The sequence below is a fragment of the Agelaius tricolor genome, unplaced genomic scaffold (genome assembly GCF_023055355.1).
Source record: "Agelaius tricolor isolate 1412-34295 unplaced genomic scaffold, bAgeTri1.0.p SCAF_12, whole genome shotgun sequence".
Lineage (NCBI taxonomy): Eukaryota > Metazoa > Chordata > Aves > Passeriformes > Icteridae > Agelaius > Agelaius tricolor.
In genome coordinates this window covers 17,515,797-17,533,912 of record NW_027269272.1, presented here as the reverse complement: position 1 = coordinate 17,533,912, position 18,116 = coordinate 17,515,797, and the positions used below count along the sequence as shown (strand labels likewise).

The following is an 18,116-nucleotide window of genomic DNA, read 5'->3' as shown; positions in this document are numbered from 1 at the left end:
CACGCCATGTTCCTCCTTCCCCCATCTCCACCACTTGGCTGGTGGGCACCTGTGAGCATCACTGGGGAAGGTACTGCTTGGGGTCCCCAGGGAAGGGCAGGGCAGGTGCCTGGTTGAAGTGAGCCACGAGGAAGATTCCAACAGTGCCACAAACAAAGAGAGAGGCCATGATGAAGAAGCAGACACGGTCGATCACCTGTCCCACCATCATCCACTCTTCGCTCTCCTGCCAGGCACAAGAAGGGTGAGGGCTGTGCCCACTGCCCCCCATGCTAGTCCCTCTCCCCCCAGGCCTGACTCACGCTGCTGAAGTCGTTCTGCTCCCGTGTGGCGTTGGCGATGTAGTTGCAGGCATCCACGCAGGCGCGGATCTCAGGACCTGCCTCCTCCAGGCTCTGGCAGAAGTCCTGGGTGCTGCCACTCTCCAGACCACGTCCTGTGAGTAGCAGAGCCAGCACAGCGGGCACCAGCAAGCGCTCAGCCACCTGGCACGAAGCCCAACTTCACAGGGAGGTGCCAACCCCCCGGGGTCACTCACCAATCTTCTCCAGCACAGTTTTCATCAGCCCATCTCTTTCCTTCTGCTTCTCAAAGAGCAGCTCGGTCCTGGCTTTCCAGAGCATGTACTCATCAGCTTTCACCATGAGCCCCAGGGAGCTGCGTCTGCGGATGGCTCGTGGAGGCCCCGGGGTCTCCTCTGGCACGGCCATGCCCAGGTAGCGGGGCAGGAGGTGCAGGAACACCTGGGCACAGTGTCACCTGTGGGGATCTGTCCCCCTCACACCGGCCAGAGCACCCAGTGGGTGTGACTGGTTTCCCTGGCATTGTTTGGGGCATGGTGCTGTTGGGCTGTTGGCACTGCTCCCCAGTGTTGGGAGTGGCTTGGTGGTACAGTCTGGTCCACTGGGGACATCTGGGGCCTTCTCTTTGTGCCAGGACTTGCACTCAGAGGAAGGCATGCCTGCCACCTTACTCTGCAAGGGACATGGCCTTGATCCCCAAATACCCATCTCATTCCCCCTGTTTAAAGGGTAGGGGGATGATGGCAGGTACCTGGCGCACTCTCTGGGACATGGAGTGAGTGTTGGGCGTTCTCAGGGAGACGTTGAGGACAATGACAGCATTCACCACAATCACCACTGTCACCACCATGAGGAAGGTCAGGTATCTGGGGAGGGGGCACAGAGCCTCAGTAGGGCTGCTGGGTCACATGCCATGGTTGTGCAAGGTCCTTCTCTGTGCCCTCCTGCTGGTGGAAGCTGGTGACAGGCAGTGAAACACGGGCAAGTGGTAGCCTGTGTCAGCCCCATCTGGGCTGAGGGTTATTTCTGTACCAAGGTCCTGTCCCTGGGCACTGTCTGCTCCACAGCACCTGAGACCCTGCTGGCACAGTGTGACAAGAGGGCTGGCACCCCTATCCCAATGTGTCACTTACTTCCCGATGAGAGGCACGGCCTGGGAGGTCTCAGGCACCTTCTGGGCAATGAGGAAGAGGAAGACAGTCTGGGCCAGGAGAACATTGATGGAGACGGTGCATTTCTGCCCACCCGCTGCCAAGGAGGGGGAAAGGCAGAGTTTGGCAGAGGGTAGTGCTGTGGACATTGCCCTCCTAAGGCAAAAAAACCCCACCCAAAAGCTGAATTAGACAAGCCCTGCCTTGAGGCATTAACTATGGGATACCTAGAAATTTACACACTCCTCCCAGTCCAAATACTACAGGAGTGGGTGAGAGATGATCCTGATGGTCCCCAAGCACAGAGGGGATGAGGAGCCCTTCCTGGAGTGTTGCTGTCCCCTTGCACATCCCCATGCCCGCAGTGGGCACGGTCCCACTGTACCTTTGGCGGGCAGGAAGTAGACGAGCACACCCATGGCGGAGATGAGGACACAGGGCACGATGATGTTGATGATGTAGAAGAGTGGCTTGCGCTGGATGATGAGGTAGAAGATGACCTGCTGGTACTGGATGTCATCTGGGGTGAAGTGCTCCGAGTTGATGATCTTCCGAGCGGGGCGGTGCTTGATGGCCCATTCGCCGTTCTCTGCATCATGATGGTGCCAGGTGAGTCCCACTGTCCCCAGAGGGTGCTGGGCCTCCAGCCCCCCAGTCCAGGGAGGAAGAGGGGGACTGGTGATTGGCATGGGCCCCACAGGGCACCCAGGCTGTACACAGTGCTAGAGCCGCTTGTGAGGGAGATGAGCACTGTGGAATGTGCCAGGGTGCCTGGGCAAAATACCCCAAAATGCAGTTGAATGGGGCAGATGGGCAGATATGGGGCATCTTTAACCTCTTGGGGGCTCCCAGGCTACAGCTGTAGGGCTGGGGTGCCCCCATCTCCCCGTTTCCACAGTGCCACAGAGGGAAGCCAAGCATGACATGGGTGACAGCGCACTGCTTGCTCACGCTCTCCACAGGAGCGATAGATTTTTTCCCAGTCAGGATCGCAACTCAGGCCGGTAATGAAAAAATAAATCTCGCTGCCCGAAAAGCATTTTGTTCCTTCAATATGCAATTAAAATGTGATGGAAAACGTCATTGTTTGGCCATGACAGCTACGTCCCCAGCATCAATCAAGCTTGCAGGAGCGGTGCTCTCCAGCAGCAGCTGCCAGGCTGCAAGAGCCCCGAGCTGGGGGGGTTAGAAAAACAAATCTCTCCCACACTCCCGCTTCCACTAATAACTTAAGTGCCCATGTAATGGTGGGAGCTGCTAATAGTCCCTGAAGCCCTGCTTTTGGCAGCCAGCAATGTAGCAGCAGACCTGCTGGATGTCCCCTGTGGTGGGACACTCTTGTGCCGTGGCTGTGGCTGCAGTGTTACCTGTGAAAGCCTCGGGGTCGATAATGATCCACTCCACAGTCTGACCATCCTCCACTGTCAGCAGCAGGTTGATTTCATTGGCACTGTACGTCTGGGACCTGGGGAGAGACAAGGTGGGGGCACAGGCTGGCATGTAGCAAGCTGGATGGGCAAGGGGTGCCAGTGTGGCACCTCCAGCTCTTCCTTGGGGTGCTTGGCTTGTCCATGGTGCCTCCTGCTAAGTGGCAGGGGATAGGCAGGTGGCATTTATCTCCCCAGGAGCAAAGTGCATCCCATGTTAATCCCTGTGTCCCAGGAGGAGCTGTCATGGTGCCCATGCTCACTGGAAGACCATGGTGCAGTTCTGCCAGTCGAAGGGGAAGTAGGTGACGTGGATGACGCAGACGCTGCGGTAGATGGCCGGGGGCAGCCAGTAGATGCTGCCATCAGGGGACACCAACACGTTGGTGTAGAGGGTGATTTCAAACGTCCCATCGATGCTGGGGGGGAAAAAATGGGCTCAGCCCCAAACTATGCCTGGGGGGCAGCTGCCAGCCCTATGTAGGGACATGTCCCCATTGCCCTGTCACCTACTTGTTCTCCAGGACAATGTCTGGCAGCCAGACCATGGTGGAGGGCACCCGCAGCAGCTGGATGTTGTCGTATTTCTCAGGGTCCCAGCTCAGGCGATAATCAGACCATTGCTGGGAGAAGGAGAGATGAGGAGGAGGGGTCATGCGGCCCCCCAAGATGAAAGAGATTGTGAGCTGCCTGTGCTATGCTGCCCACAAAATGGGCTCATTTGGGTGTGCCCACAAAAGAGGGTGCAGGTTACAGTGCCAGCCCCTCATGGGGTGCCACCCTGACATGCAAACATAACTGGGCATGATCCTGCCTAGAGGGGAGGGGTCTCACCATCTCGATCCAGACATTGGTGGTGAGGGTCTCCTCCCGTTCATTCTGGTAGGGAAGGAATGAGGGAAATGGCTTTAGTGCCCTGCCTTCTGCCCCACAAGTGGGGGCAAATTCCCCCCTCCCCACCCCCGGGGGGGTCTCTCACCAGGGAGATGAGGTTGGTGAGGGTGAGCTTGAGGGAGACATCGATGATCTCATCCCCCCGGGCCGGGCGCAGTTGTGGATTGTAGTTGGACATGAGGTCCTGGAACAGCTTTTCCTCCTGGTTCCTGCAGCTCACACCTGGGAGGGCACACGCCATGTAACACCCCGGGGGAAGGCAGTGGGGTCACTGACGGCCCCTAGACCTGATGTGTTGAGGGGGAGGCACAGGGATGGGTGGGTGCATGGGAAAGGGATGCCCAGGCGTGCGCTGCTGCGGCTGCGTGCGCTCTGCTCCGCGATCCCGACAGTCCCGGCAGGGGCTGCGTGCCCGGCCCGCCCTGACCCAGCTCACCTGGGCACCTCTCCAGGGCAGGACACGGGGGCAGAGGGCTGCCAGCACAGGGACAGCCCGGTGCCAGCCTGGCGCTGCACTCCCAGGGGTGACAAACCCCAGGTGCAAAGGTGGGGGTGGTCAGGTGCCCTCCAGGCCTCTCCCTGGCCGGGCAGCTCTTACCTGCCAGGGTGCAGAGGACGAACAGGAGGCCGTGGCCACGCATGGCGGTGCCGTGGGCGCAGGGGCTGCGGCTCCGCTCGGCCGCCTGCGCCGACGCGCTCTGGCCCCGCTGTCCTGGCGCCCGCTGGGACAGGACAGCTGTCCCCTGCCACCGTCAGCTGTTCCCAACAGCCACGGGGGCCCGGGAGGGACGGGTCAGCACCCACTGCCCCCGCTGGTGGGGCCATGCCAGAAGCTGGGAAGCTCCTCTGGAATTTTGTGCCGGAGAGGTTGGGACTGGGGCAAGGGGTAAAATGAGCTCTGTGCAGTGGGTTCCCCGTGGGGTGCATCTCCTTGCAGGTTATGGGAAAGGGGTGCCCCCCTGCCAGCACATCCTGTCCCTGCCGTGGCAGAGGCTGCCCCCAGAATACAGGGTGGGGAAGGGGCAGGCAAGTCCCATCACATCAGCTTGGGGAGTGATGCCCCCCCGGGGATTCAAATCCTTCCAGCCCCTGTGTAGGACGGTCACGGGGAGGGGGGGATGGGGGCGTGGGGGTGTGGTGAGATTCCTGGCTCAGTGGAGAGGATGTGACAGCTGTCCTGGGCCACTGCCGGTGGGGGGATGTCAGAGGTGTCCCCTGAAACCAGAGCCTTGGCATGCCACTGCTGAGCTGGGGAAGGAGACACCTCTCTGGGCCCCCTGCCTTGCACTGCAGGATGGGGAGTGCTGGGGGGACACTGTGGGGCCGAATGGGGGGTCATGGGGGCAGGGGAGAAATGTGGGCACTGATGGCATCTCTGCCAACTGCAGTGGGTCTGCAGGGGATGGTGCCATGCTGGGGGGAACAACTCCTTCCCCAGCCCATCCTGCCCCAAGTGCCCAGCCCACAGGGGTAGCAGGGCCAGTGCCACCACACCCCTTCTGGCCACAGCTGGGGTCCACCACACTCAGGATATCCAACAACAACCATTTTCTGGGTGGGCATCACCCTCCCCAGGACACACACAGTGTTCAGGTTGGGCATCATGCCCATTGGGGCACACTGAAGGCAGCCACCTGTTCAGTGCCCCATGGCAAGAAGCTTTATTTTCCCAAACCAAGACAGGTGGGGGAGAGGCTGGCACATGGGATCCCCACAGCCCCCTAGATGAAGCGCTTGTTCTCCTCCCGGTAGTCGTAGGGGTCTCCGGCAAAGGGCAGTGGTGGTGGGTGGTTGTAGATGCCCATGAGGAAGATCCAGAGGGTGCCCACCACCAGCGTGGGGGTGATGAGGAAGAAGCACAGGCTGTCCAGAGTCCGGGCCACGCGGTTCCAGTTGTCAATCTCCTGTGGAGAGAGCCAGGAGCCAGGCAGTGCGGGAGCACAGGGGGCACAGAGATCTCCCCCTGCCCTCCCAGTGCCCACGTCCCCACCTCATTGTAGCTGTTTTCATCCCTCATGTGCTTGACAATGTAGTTGGCATTGTCGATGACGGGTTTGAGGTGCTCGTAGGGCTGCTCCTCACCTGAGTCCACGCCCAGTGGCACCAAGCCTGGGGATGAGAGAAGGGGCGGTGAGATGGGCCCCGAAGGGCTGCCAGCCCTGGAGACCCGGCCCCGCCACCCTTCCCCCTGTCCCCGCGGTGGGGCCGTGGCTCACGGGCCGGGGTGATGCGGCTGGTGAGCCCGTGCCGCTCCGACTGCTTCTCGAACATGAGCTCGCTGCGGGACTTGACGCTGAAGTATTCCTCTGCCTTGGCGATGTAGCCGGCCGAGCTGCAGCGCCGGATGCAGGGGGCGCCCGCCGGGCTCTCGCTCGGCTGTGTCATGCCCAGCAGTCGGGGCAGGCTCTCCAGGAAGACCTGGGACACCAGAAGGAGTGTCATGTCCCTTGGCCACCTCCCCAGTGTGTTGCTGCCTTGTCCCCACTTTCTGCCCACAAACTCCATCTGGCACAGATGCAATGCCAGGGCTCTGCTGTCCCATGCCCTCTGTGGGGTACAGTGTGACCCTTGTGCCCAGCAGTGCACCCACCCCAGCCCACACCCCGCTCACCTCTCTGACCCAGTCAGACATGATGTGGGTGCTGGGGGTGCGGAAGTGGAAGTTGAGGACCACGACGGAGATGATCACCACGGCTGTCACCAGAAGCATGATAAAAAGCAGGTACCTGGGAGGGAGCATGGCCTTGGAGCTGGCATTGCCACAGGGACTGGGCACAGGCAGAGCTGCCCTCTGGCACCAAGGGACTCCACAACACCCCGCTGCACTCAGTGGTGCCCAGGACTCACTTGCCAATGAGGGGGATGGCGTGGGAAGTGGCAGGCAGGCGCTGGGAGATCAGCAGGAGGAAGACAGACTGGGCCAGGAGCACTGAGATTACCAGGGTCATCTTCTCACCACCTGGAGAACAGGTAAGCTCAGGGCAAACCTTGCCCCAGGTACCTCTAGCAGAGTCCCCAGTGCCAGGATTGCCCTTCCAGTGTCCCAGGACACAGTGCCCCATAAGGGGTTTTCTGTTATGGGAGTACCCATGGGTCCCACATGGGATATCCTGTGCCCAAATGCATCTCTGCCAGGATGCCTGGCTGGGGTGGTGGTGTTCTACTGGGGATATTCCAGTTCTAGGATGTCCTCATGTTGGACATTGGGGTGTTGCCTGGTGCAGGTGTGGGACACAGAGGTGCCCCATGGACGTGACTCCCATTACTGGCACATGTGCCACAAGGCTCACTCACTGTCGGCGGGCAGGTAGAAGACCAGGATGACCATGAAGGCGATGAGGATGCAGGGTATGACGATGTTGATGACATAGAAGAGCGGCTTGCGCTTGATGATGAGGTAGAAAGTGATGTCCTGGTGCTCACTGGTGTCCGGGGGAATGTCAGGGTAGACGTTCTTGCGGGCTGGGCGGTGGATGATTTCCCATTCCCCATTCTCTGCCAGGGCACAGGGGACAGCACACAGCATGGGGGACACCTGCCATGGCTGTCCTTACCAGGTCCCCTAGCACCATCTCCCCCCTCAGGGTGTGGACAGCATTCCAAGGTGGAATGAGTGCCAGGATGCCAAAGCCCCAGGTAGTGAAGTTTCTCCATGGCAATGTGCCCCCACTTCAGAATGCCCCCCCTGCCTCTCACCTTTACAGGTGTCCCACTGCCACAGGACATGACAGAGAGCACCAGCATTACCTGTGAAGCCTTCGGGGTCGATGATGATCCACTCCACTGGGTAAGACCTCCCTGTGTCTGGGTCACTGTCTGTCTTCAAGTGTATGTTGATCTCCAGGGCACTGTATGCCAGCGACCTGGACCACAGCCAGAGGGTCAGACAGTGAGGGGCTGCTGGGTACCCACCGCCCAACCCACCCTGACCTCCAGCATAATGGACTTAAGCCACCAAATCACCTACACCCCTTGCACCTTGACAGCACAGGGAGGTGCTGGCAGCAGCAAACACTCAGGCATGACACAGCCACACTGCTGCCCTGACCCAGCCAGCAGCACCTGAATCTGAGGGAGCAGTTCTGCCAGTCGAAGGGGAAGAAGTCCACGTTGATGAGGCAGGTGCTGCGGAAGATGGCGGGGGGCAGCCAGTAGACGTAGCCCGTGTCGTAGATGAGGACGTTGCAGTAGTAGGCTACCTCGAAGAGCCCATCATTGCTGTGCCAGCAGGGACACAAGGTTATGGCACAGCTGGGAAGGGGCCAGGGGAGTCCTGGACACGCACTGGGAACGGTTCAGAAGGGTTGGGAGGGGAAATTAAGGCACAGCTCACTTGTTCTCCAGGACTATCTCCGGCAGCCACAGCATGTCTGGCGGCAGGCGGAGCACCTCAACGCCCCCAAACTCAGACTTGTTCCACTGCAGGCGGTAATCAGTCCAGCCCTGGAGGGGAGGATCCTCAGGTCACCCCCTCACCATGCTGGGCCACCCCATGGTGGCACAACTGATGCTGTGGCACCTGTCCCTACTCACGTGCTCCAGCCATACGTTGGTGGTGAGCGTCTCGTCCACCTCTTTCTGCAAACAGCAACATGGGGCAGTGAGATGCCAGGGTGTCCCCCCAGCCCAGGACCCCCAACCCTCAGCAGCCAGGGCTGGGACAGCAGCCTCAGGGTTCCCCCCCATGCAACCAGCCCTAGGGGCGAGGCTATGGCTGGGGAACACCCCAGAGTGGGCCCTGCCCACCAGGGCTCACCAGTGAGATTAGGTTGGAGAGGGTGAGGGCCAGGTAGACATCCACAACCTCGTCAGTGGAGACCACAGGGCGCAGCTCTTTGTCATAGCCCTTCTCCTCAAACAGGTGGTGGATGAGCCGCTCCTCGTGGTTCACGCAGAGCCCACCTGGGGGTGTGGGGTCAGGCAAACCAGGGGGCTCAGGGGTTACTGGGCCCCTAGGGATGCTCAGCAAGGACAGGGTGGTGTAAGAATAGAGGGGAGAGGAACAGGCCAGGACACTGCATGCCTGTGCTGCACAGGAGAACAGACATGGACGTGCAGGAATGACGGACACGTGGGAGCACATGGTCACACATGGTCACACGGGACAAGGACGTGGGCACAGACACAGAGGGACACACAGACACAAACCCAGCACAGAGAAGGACACAGACAGGAGACATTTGGATACAGACATGGTGGAACTGTGTCCATAGAGGCTGTACACACAGAACACACATGGACTCATGGACACAGACCCAGAGTGTGCAGGGACACATGGTGATAGATTTGGCACAGACAGACACAGGGACACATGGACACAATGACATTGTGCACTGACAGCACATAGCCTGGGTAGAGACGTGGCTCTGGGAGGCACAGCCAGGAAAGAAGCACAAAGGACACGCCGTGAGCAGACTCTGCCAGGTAATACCCAAAAGGCAGCCCTGGGGACCCTGGTGCCCAGTTTGGACCCTGCCACCATCATCCCCCACCAACCCCATTGAGGGGGCCCATAACCCCCTGGGCACCCCATGCAGCAGAGCAGCAGGGCACCCCATGACCCAGCCCCTGCTCACCCGACAGCATCAGTGCCCCGAGCAGGGCCAGCTGCTCCAGCAGGCTCCCCATGCTGTGCCCACGGTGCCCTCACGCCGTGCCAGGCCCTGGCTGCCTCCCTGCCTGGCCCGGCTGAGCGGATGTCCGGCTGCCGGAGGGAGCGGGAGATGGATGGTCCCAGGTGCTGAGGGGGAAGGGTGCCGGCACCAGGGAGCTGCTCCAGCCCCTCTCTTCCGGCACCCCACGTGCAGGGAAGGGGAGATGGGCAGGCACAGCTGGCCTTGCTGGCCCCACGGGTGTCAGCCTGAGCCTGGGCACCGCAGCACAGGCACTGCTGGGCACAGGGGCAGCCGTCCCTGCCCTGCTGCTCAGCAGTCCCAGTGACGCTGCTCGGAGTGGCAGGGTCCCCACAGCAGGGTCCCCAGGGTACCCACTGATGCCCAAGCACAGGGCTGGCACCCACCTCTGACCACTGACCCCGGGCACACTCGGCCCCTGCGTCGGGAGGTTTCATGTGGGTCCTGGAGGGTGTCACCAGGGTGAGCACCAGTGTTGTGCTGTGGGTGCTGCGGGGACAGGAGGGTGTCTGACCCCTGGGGAAGGGGCTGGGGAGTCTCTGCCAGGGTGGGCACAGGAGGAACCAAGGCTGGAGGCATCAGTTCAGAGTACAAGGGAGATAGGAAGGGGGGTGCAATGGGATATCATAGCTGCCCTGGAAAGTCCCTCCACTGTCACCCACTTCACCAGCACTGTGTGGGACAGCACTTGCTTCACATTCACCAGCTACTGGAAAATAGAGCCCTTCTTTATTGAAAAATAAAAATTCTCTGTACAAATAAATAACATCTCAGGTGCCTCTGGGGAAGATGGGGTGAGGGTGGGCTTGCCAAGGTGGTGGTTCCAGGGGAGAGGAGGTCTGTGATTCCTGGCTGAGATGCTTCAGGTACCTGCCAGGGCCCCATTGCCCTGGGGAAGTAAGGAAGTGCTGGTGGGAAGAGAGACTGAAGTACAACTGGGGAGAAAGGGGTGGAAGAGCCTAAAACTGGGAGTGGAGTGTGTTTGAAGGACATAGGGACACCTGCCCCAGTGCCTTCTCCCCATGCCGGCACACTGCCCCTTTAGGTTTTCAGCGCTTCAAGCGCCAGAGCGACCAGGCCAGGCATGCTACGGGCCAGTGTGTCACTGTCCAGCCCCACAAGGCCAGTGAAGGCTGTGGGGCGGCCCCCCACAGTGGCCCGAACCTGCGCCCGGTACAGTCCCTTGGTGTTTTTGGAGCCCAAGTCCACCAGGATCTGTGGGGAGACAACAGCACCATGAGGCCCAGGGGAGCCACGGGCAGAGTGGGACAGTGGCAGGCGGGGGGGTGGCACTGGCTGGCTGCCAGGGCGTGTGGCACTCACCTCTTGGAAGGTCATGGCCAGCTGTGCCTCGGGCACGCGCAGCACCCAGGCGTACAGGTCCCGCACTGCGCCCACCCGCGCTGCCGACGCGTTGAGGCCAGGGCAGGCTGCACCCCCGGGACAGGCAGCGGAGACATGGAGGGGACATCAGGGATCAATCGTGGGGGCACCGTGCTGCTGCCCACCACAGGGAGGAGCACCCTTGCTCTGGGGACACCAGGGGAGCACGGGCAGAGGGGGGGAGTATAGCAAAAGACAGGGGTGCAAGGCTGGACTTTCACCGTTCCCATGGTGATACCTTGCACTCCGTAGCATCTGTGGGAGCTTACCTCTGCCCACACCTGCCTCCTCCTCCTCTTCCTCCTCCACCCTGGGCAGCTCCGTGGGCACCAGTTCCCGTTTCTCCCTCCCTGCCACCGAGAGAGGTGTAAAACGCCAGCGGGCACTGGCTGGGCACAGAGCTGGCCAGTGGATGGACACCCTGCTGCCTCATTGCCCCCAGTCCCTCCAGGCTCACGGGGTTCATGGCTTGGCACGGGGGTCCCTGCCAGCTCTCCAGATGCCCATTGTGGCTCCGTGGCTTCCAGGGTGGTGCCAAGGTCCAGCTCTGCCCGCAGCTGGGAGAGGAAGGCTTGTCCCTCTGCCACCATCTCCTCCACCACATCGTCACCCTGATGAAGGGAAGAGTGGGACAGGATGGGTGATGGGGCACCCACAGGGCACCCGTGGGCACAGCCACGTGCATGGGGGCAGAGTGCAGGGCATGGGTGTGCTGGTGTCAGACAGGGCACTGGTGACATGCAAGTGCTTTGTGGCTGTGTTGGGTCAGATCCTAAGCTGCAGGGTCAGACCCACGGCTGGCTCTGCACTGGCTGGACTCAGAGCACTGGTTTATTTGGGGAGGGTGAGATGCCCCTTCTGTGGTGGCAAAATGAGAGATGCCACTTCTGCAGCTGCACAGAGGACAATGGACCCAAGGGATGTCAGGAGGGGATACAGGGGAACTGAAGGGGTTTGGTCCGTGGTGGCCCAGTCACAAGAGGACAGGGGTCCCCCAGCCTGTCCCTCCCCACATACCTGCAGGAAGAGCTGCATCTCCCCAGAGAGCTGCTCCCTGTCCCGTGCTGTCACCAGGTGGCTGCCCCCCGCCACAGTCCTCAGAGCCTCCACCCAGTCCTGCAGCTGGGGTCCCACTACCCCAAAAAGCTCTGCAAAGGGGGGCAGCCGCCTGCTCCCCCACCTGGAAGCACAATTGGGTGAGCTCAGACTGGGTGGGCAGTGCCACCCTCTGCACCCCACCTGGTCACCCTGGGGGAGTGCCCTGGTAGCAGCAGGAACAGGATTCCAATGCTTCAGGATGTCCCCAAAATGCCATGTCAGTCCCCACCAGTGTCTCAGCCACCTCCCCAGCCTCTTTAGCCCCTCATCCCGTGGCCCACCATGCCTCACCTGCTGAGGGGTGTCTGGGGTCCCACTGCTGTGGGGCTGGATTGGCCCCCTGCCACAGCCAGGCCTGTGGGGACAAGAAAAGGACAGGACAAAGGATAGAGGAGCCCTATTGGGAAGCCAGGGCAGGCTGCTGGTGCTCCAACCACCAGAACAGGAGAGACTGAGGGGACCCCAAGTGGTCATGGGGTGGTCCAGCCTGGGAGAGTACCTGGGGCATCCCTGCGGACACGGGGAGGGAAGAAGTGCCCGTAGATCTTGCCCAGGAGCTGGGGCAGAGTGCGGGTGAGGAAGGAGAAATCAAACTGGTTTCGGATGAAGTCCCCAGCCCGGTGCAAGAGATCCACCAAGGTCTGGGCATAGGAGTGCAGCTCTGTGGGCATAGAGGGAGAGACCTGACCCTGGTCCCACGCCAGAAATGGAGTCCCTCCCTACACCCTAGCCCTGGCACGACCCCCAGCTCACCACATCGCCTCGTCCTGGCGTGGCAGGTGTCCTCAGCCAGACGGGCACAGGTGGCCCGGCCCTGAGGAGCCCGACAGGAGCCGGCGTAGAAGGCGCAGAGACGGGCGCGCTCCGGGGACTGCTGCTCGGGGGGCAGCTGTGCCACGGCCAGCAGGTCGAAGCAGCTCGGCTCTCGGCTGCCAGGGGCAGCTGTGAGAGAACCGGCGCTGCCATGAGTGCTGAAAACCCCCTGGGCATCTCCGTGCCCCCTGCCGTGCGGCCAGGAGCACTCACAGTCCATCTGGAGACTCAGCCAGTCCTTGAAGGCAGTGACACGCGTGTAGACTCCTGGTTTGCCCCGCTCGCCACAGCCGTCACCCCACGAGGTGATGCCATAGAGGACAAAGTGGTGTGAAGTGGGGTCCTCACATGCCAGCGGCCCCCCTGAGTCGCCCTGCAGGGGAAATGCCAGTGCACTGGGCTGGGCTGGGGCCCCATCCATACTGATGGGCTGTGTAAGTGCCCAGCACTGTGTGAGGGATTTTTGAAGTGGGGTGCTGTCAGTCCCTCAGGCACTGTTACCTGGCAGGAGTCGATGCCTCCAGACAAATACCCAGCACAGAACATGGCACTGGTGAGAAGGTCCTTGCCCAGGGCACCCCGGCATGTCTCCTGGCTGAGCAGGGGCACCTGTGCCTCCATCACCACGTCAGCTGCTGGTCCCTCTGCCAGGCAAGGCACCCGTTACGGGGTCCCCTGTGCTCATACATCTCTCTTTCACATCCCCCTGCCCTGCCTCGGGGCGCTGGCTGGGCACCAGAGAAGGCACAGAGGGGAACATCCCACGGAGTCTCTTACCTTCATAGAGGGAGCCCCAGCCCGCGATGTAGCAGGGGGTGCCGGGGCTGGGCTCCGCGGAGCCGCCGGGAAGGCACACGGGGCTGACGGTGGGTGATGGGGCCAGCGGCACCGCCAGCTCCAGCAGCGCCAGGTCCCCGTGGAACGTCTTGGGGTTAAACTGGAAGGAGATGTGGGGATGTCGGTGTGGCTATGTCGGTGTGGGCCCCTGGGGCATGCACAGAGAGGTGGGGGTGGTGCCCACCTCCACCGACCTTAGGGTGAGGCAGGATGCGCCGGACGGGCACTGCCCGCTTGCCCGCTCCCGGCTTGCCCAGCTCGTGGTCGCCCACCACCACTGTCCAGGCCAGCTCGTTCCGGTTCCTGGCGGGGTGAGGGGCAGCCGGTTACAGGGGTGATGGTGCTTCCCCGGGCCCGCCTCTGCAGAGCATCGTTCCCGCACTGCCGTGCCCGCACCGTACCCGCCAAAGCAGTGTGCCGCCGTGAGGACCCAGGAGCGCCCCACCAGCACCCCTCCGCACATCAGCTCCCCGTGCAGCCGCACCGACACCAGCCAGGGCCAGGCTCCCCGCGGGGCCACGCTGCCGCCCATGATCCGGCCGCGGGGGGCTGTGCCGTTGGTTTGCGGGACCCCGCGGCGCCCGCAGCTCCCTGGGGGACAAAGTCGGGATGAGGGGGGCGTCCTGCTGGCCGGCTGCTGGACACCCCGTCTCCCAGGTGGGCTCGGGTGGCCGGCGATGGCCGTGGCAGGTGGAGGGGGTGGCGGGACATGAGGCGCGTCGGGCGCGCTGTCAAGCCTCATCGTGCTCACGGAGGCGAGCGGGCGGAGGGCCGGGGGCACCCCGCAGCCCGGCAGCTGCCGACGCTAACCTCTGCCCCCCGGCCCAGCAGGCAGCCGGGGGCCGGGGGCGCCCGCCGGCGTGGTGGGGGGGTGGTGTGGGCACGGCGGGGCCGCCCCGGCTCACCTGGCATTGTCGCCTCCGCTGCTGCGTCAGGACTCGGGGCTGCGGCCACCGTCTCTGCAGGGACAGGCTGTCATGGCATGTGGGGGACACTCCCCCCCGATGTCACCACCACAGCCCTGCTGTCCTCAAGTCGCTCAAGTTCCTTTCAGTTCCCCAGACCCCCATCAGCCCGAACAAACATCCCTGTACCACCCCAGGGAGTGCTCATCACCCCCAGTGACGAGTATCCCCATCTCCCCTTGCTCACTTCTCCCACCGCAGATTGTTCATTGCCTCTCAGTGTCCCAGCCCAGCCCAATTTGCTCATCACTCCAAATACCTCCATCCCCCAAATCTCCAATTCCCTTCCCAGATCCATCTCCCAGCCTTCCATCCCACCAGAGATCCCTTATCACTCTACCATACCCTCACCTCCACCATCTCCCCACTCCATCCCAACACCCTCTATCACCCCAGCACCCCATATCCCTTCCAAGCATCCCCTGGGGATATCCCATTTGTTATTGTAGGGTCTCCCATCTTTGGGAGGGTGCAGGGGGTGCAGGTGCCCACTCACGGCACTCCTGGAGGCGGCGGTGGCAGAGCTGGGCGCTGAGCGGGGCGCAGGTGTGCAGGGCCCCCTCGGGGGGGCACAGGCGCTGGTAGGGGGCACAGGCCTGGCTCAGCGCCCGGTTGCGCTGGGGCAGCTCGGGCAGTGCCTGGGCATCCAGCAGGGCCTGGCAGCTGGGGGGCATGGCAGGGGGCACCGCTGGCGCTGCAAGGAGAGCAGGGCTGTGGGCATCGCCGTGTCCTCCCTGTGCTCCACTGCCCAGGCCAACCCAGGCTCTGCTTTGGGATGGGTGGGAAGGGAGTATGATAGGCTGTGGAGTCAGCATGTTTTGGTAGGGTCTTCTGGGTACTGGGGTACGTTTTTGGGGTGAATATCTGAAAAATTCACAAGGGTTTAGGTAATGATTTGGATAGGGCTCCAGGTGATTGGGTAAGATCTAGATACAATAGGAACTGCTTGGGCAAGATCATTAGCAGTTAGGCTATATTTCAGGAGTCAGGGCGCTGTTTTGGTAAAAGCCTGTAGGTTAAGCCTGTAGGGGATGAGTATGGTTTGGGTTAAGATCTTGGGGTATCATTTTGATAGGATTTCTAGTGAATGATGTAGGCATCCAAATATTTGGGTAGAGTCTCCAGGCACGGGCGCAGGTTTTGGTAGGATTTTCTGGGCATGGGATGGTGTTTGGTTCTGGGCTGCATTTGGCTGGGGATCCTGGGTTCTATTTGGGTAGGGTCTCCTGGGGACAGGGCAGGGCAGTGGGGGCAATGGGGTCATGACTCACGTGGGCAGCGGCCGGTGATGTTGGCGCAGGGTGGGAAGAGGCAGGGGGCACAGAGCCCGCAGGCGCCGCGCTGCCGCTGCTGCTCAGACAGCGCCCGCTCCAGTGCCAGCAGGGCGCTCCTCAGGGCCGCCTCCAGCACCAGCGTCCCCCGGCTTGACAGCGCTGGTGGGTGCACACAGGGGGCTCAGACCCCCAGAGCCCCCACTGCTGCCCCCACCACAGCCACGGGGTGTCCCCATCCCGCCCGGTGCCCGCACCCTGGTATTGCCACAGCAGGTGTCAGGCTGGGCATGGCCTGTGAACTTTGACATTGCCTACAGTGACAGCCACCAGTGTCACCTCCCTGCTGCAGCTGGCACACGCACACCTGGGTGTTTGCCCAGGACTCTGTGTTCCTGTTTTACATGGAGACAGGGTGTGAGCCCAGGCAGGTGTGCCCACGTGTACCTCTGTGCACACTCTTGAGTGCACACTGGTTGTACCAGGGTCCGTGTGCCCGTGTCTGCATGTTCCTGCATGTGCCCATGTGTGCGCAGCCCTGTGCCTGCCCTTTGTGTGCATGCCCCCTTGTGCCTCTATCTGTGACCACCTGTACCCATGCAGAGCCACCTTCCATGCCCTGGCAGATTGTCCCCTGGAAGTGGCACAGTGCTGGTGCTGCAGAGCATAAACCACAGCACTCCCTGCACCCCCTGTGTCCCCTAGTGCCACTGGCAGCACTTGACACTCAGTCCAGGCAGCACAGACATGCCCTGGATTTTAGAGGGTTTTGATAAGGACCTGGCCATCCTGCTTGTGCTGCCACCCTACCTGAGAGTGAACCCAAGGGTCCTGTCTCCTACAGCCACCCCATCTGCAGCCAGACTCTCCCGCAAAGACACCCCCGTCCCTGTGCCCCACTGACCTTGCAGGATGCTGGCTGGCATGGGGTACAGCCTCTGGCCCAGGGGAGCCCCCCCCACCAGCTGCAGCAGCGGCAGCAAAAGCACGGGGGGGACCAGCCGGACCCCGAGAAGACCATCCCGTGTCCTCTTCCCTCTTTGCTCCATCCCCGGGCGGGCAAAGGGGGGCAGGCGGGGGGAACCCCCGAAATGCCCGAGGCAGGCAAGGAGGGATGGATATATACGGTGCCCCCCGGGCGGTGGGAGGAGAGAGGGGCCGGGGAGCACAAACAGGCGAGTTCATTAATGTCGCGCCAAGATGCCAGCTCGGGGCGGGGGGCGCGGGGGGGGGCGCAGCCGGGGCCTCAATGCCGCCTTTGTTCGACGAGGCCTCCGGGCGGGCAGCATCAGACGGGCGCTGCGCTCCGGCGCTGCCCGCGGCCCTTGATCATTTTCACGCCAAGCCCTGGCCGCGCCACCCTCCCTCCTGCGGGCCCCGGGCGGGTGGGAACGCACCGGCGGCTGCGGGCGCGGGGGGCCCGGGCTGGGCGTGGGAGCCCCGCCGGCGGTTTCAAAGGCGGGCAGCGGGCCGGGAGCGGCCGAGCGCACCAGGCGGGGGAAGGGAAGGCGGGGGTGTCCGGGGCGGGGGTCCCTGCTCTCTGTGCCAGCCCAAGCCTGGCTGAACAGATCGCCCCGCGTAAGGGCACTGCACCCCCGTGCTGAGCAGCGGCTGCCCCCGGGGATACCCCTCCGATGCCCCTCGCCGCAGTATGCCCTGTCCTGTGCAGGCAGGAAGACGTGCCCCGGCCGGGGCAGGTGGGACCGAGTCACCGGCTGTCCTTCTTGCTTGTTCTCTTCTCTAGCAGAGGACCCGGGTTGGGGGCAGCTTTGGCCCCAGGGATTGGAGGGCTACACTCACCAGCCCAACTGGACAGTCTGCTATGTGCCTGCCGGTCGGCGGGTCCACATTTTGGGATGCCACTGCCTTGCCCCAGTTGCCACCCTCGTGTGCCCAGGAGCCCAGCCTCAGCTCCTTTGGTGAAAGTGCAGCTGCATCTCCATCACTTCTTCGGGGTGCAGCAGATGCCCATGCCCCCTCCTCTGTCCCTGTAAAAGGAACTGGGGTTTCTGGGTCCCATGTCCATTTGTGGGATGCCCATCTTTGCTAGGGGGAAGAGATGGGTGCCCGTGTCCAGAGCTCTGTCTTTGCTAGGGGTAGGGGCTGTCCGTGTCCTCATGTCCTCTGGGGAGCAGGGCGTGCCCGTGCTCAAATCTCTGTACTCCATAGGGGGTACCCACGCCCCGCTCTCTGCCCCCAGTAAGTGCAGCGGGTGCCCGTGTCCCCATACCCATTTCGAGTCCGGGGGATGCTCGTCCCCATTAGGGGCAGGAGCGGCTCCGTGCCCGCGCTCCCCCTGGTCCTCCCGGCCGCGATGGTGCCAGCGGGACGCGGACAATGCC

At 62.3% G+C, this 18,116-nt stretch overlaps 3 protein-coding genes across 3 annotated transcripts; all 3 read right to left on the bottom strand.

Moving 5' to 3' along the window:
- On the bottom strand, positions 1–4,430 carry CHRNG (cholinergic receptor nicotinic gamma subunit). The gene is made up of 12 exons (XM_071437053.1): positions 4,373–4,430; positions 3,860–3,996; positions 3,715–3,759; positions 3,394–3,503; positions 3,144–3,299; positions 2,821–2,918; positions 1,839–2,042; positions 1,436–1,550; positions 1,054–1,168; positions 539–743; positions 303–436; positions 1–226 (listed from the first exon to the last, which is right to left on the bottom strand). Exons 1-12 carry the CDS (start codon positions 4,413–4,415, stop codon positions 59–61), a joined length of 1,530 nt encoding a protein of 509 aa, XP_071293154.1. The 5' UTR covers positions 4,416–4,430; the 3' UTR covers positions 1–58.
- A 1,057-nt stretch (positions 4,431–5,487) lies between these two features.
- Positions 5,488–9,671, bottom strand: CHRND (cholinergic receptor nicotinic delta subunit). Its single transcript, XM_071437052.1, has 12 exons — positions 9,351–9,671; positions 8,531–8,676; positions 8,308–8,352; positions 8,108–8,217; positions 7,837–7,992; positions 7,522–7,637; positions 7,069–7,269; positions 6,622–6,733; positions 6,386–6,500; positions 5,991–6,192; positions 5,765–5,883; positions 5,488–5,678 (listed from the first exon to the last, which is right to left on the bottom strand). The coding sequence occupies exons 1-12, from the start codon at positions 9,400–9,402 to the stop codon at positions 5,496–5,498; spliced, it is 1,557 nt and encodes a 518-aa protein (XP_071293153.1). The 5' UTR covers positions 9,403–9,671; the 3' UTR covers positions 5,488–5,495.
- Positions 9,672–9,873: 202 nt separating this feature from the next.
- On the bottom strand, positions 9,874–16,927 carry PRSS56 (serine protease 56). The gene is made up of 17 exons (XM_071437051.1): positions 16,679–16,927; positions 15,775–15,936; positions 15,000–15,197; positions 14,444–14,497; positions 13,940–14,129; positions 13,733–13,841; positions 13,479–13,638; positions 13,203–13,345; positions 12,915–13,074; positions 12,642–12,830; positions 12,388–12,549; positions 12,180–12,243; positions 11,808–11,970; positions 11,248–11,401; positions 11,060–11,140; positions 10,731–10,837; positions 9,874–10,622 (listed from the first exon to the last, which is right to left on the bottom strand). The coding sequence occupies exons 1-17, from the start codon at positions 16,821–16,823 to the stop codon at positions 10,449–10,451; spliced, it is 2,415 nt and encodes an 804-aa protein (XP_071293152.1). The 5' UTR covers positions 16,824–16,927; the 3' UTR covers positions 9,874–10,448.
- Between the last annotated feature and the right edge of the window lie 1,189 nt (positions 16,928–18,116).

Excerpts from the sequence above, each read along its gene's own strand:
- CHRND (XM_071437052.1), bottom strand. The coding sequence starts at position 9,402 with ATGGGGAGCCTGCTGGAGCAGCTGGCCCTGCTCGGGGCACTGATGCTG. Across the intron at positions 8,218-8,307 it reads CCAACGTATGGCTGGAGCAC|GGCTGGACTGATTACCGCCT; the intron begins GTGAGTAGGGAC and ends CCTCCCCTCCAG. Across the intron at positions 5,884-5,990 it reads CAGCCGCATCACCCCGGCCC|GCTTGGTGCCACTGGGCGTG; the intron begins GTGAGCCACGGC and ends TCTCATCCCCAG.
- CHRNG (XM_071437053.1), bottom strand. The coding sequence starts at position 4,415 with ATGCGTGGCCACGGCCTCCTGTTCGTCCTCTGCACCCTGGCAG. Across the intron at positions 3,997-4,372 it reads CGTCCTCTGCACCCTGGCAG|GTGTGAGCTGCAGGAACCAG; the intron begins GTAAGAGCTGCC and ends GTGCCCTCCCAG. Across the intron at positions 227-302 it reads AGCAGAACGACTTCAGCAGC|GAGAGCGAAGAGTGGATGAT; the intron begins GTGAGTCAGGCC and ends TGTGCCTGGCAG.
- PRSS56 (XM_071437051.1), bottom strand. The coding sequence starts at position 16,823 with ATGGAGCAAAGAGGGAAGAGGACACGGGATGGTCTTCTCGGGGTCCGG. Across the intron at positions 15,937-16,678 it reads GCCAGCCAGCATCCTGCAAG|CGCTGTCAAGCCGGGGGACG; the intron begins GTCAGTGGGGCA and ends TGCACCCACCAG. Across the intron at positions 15,198-15,774 it reads CATCACCGGCCGCTGCCCAC|CGCCAGCGGTGCCCCCTGCC; the intron begins GTGAGTCATGAC and ends CTCTCCTTGCAG.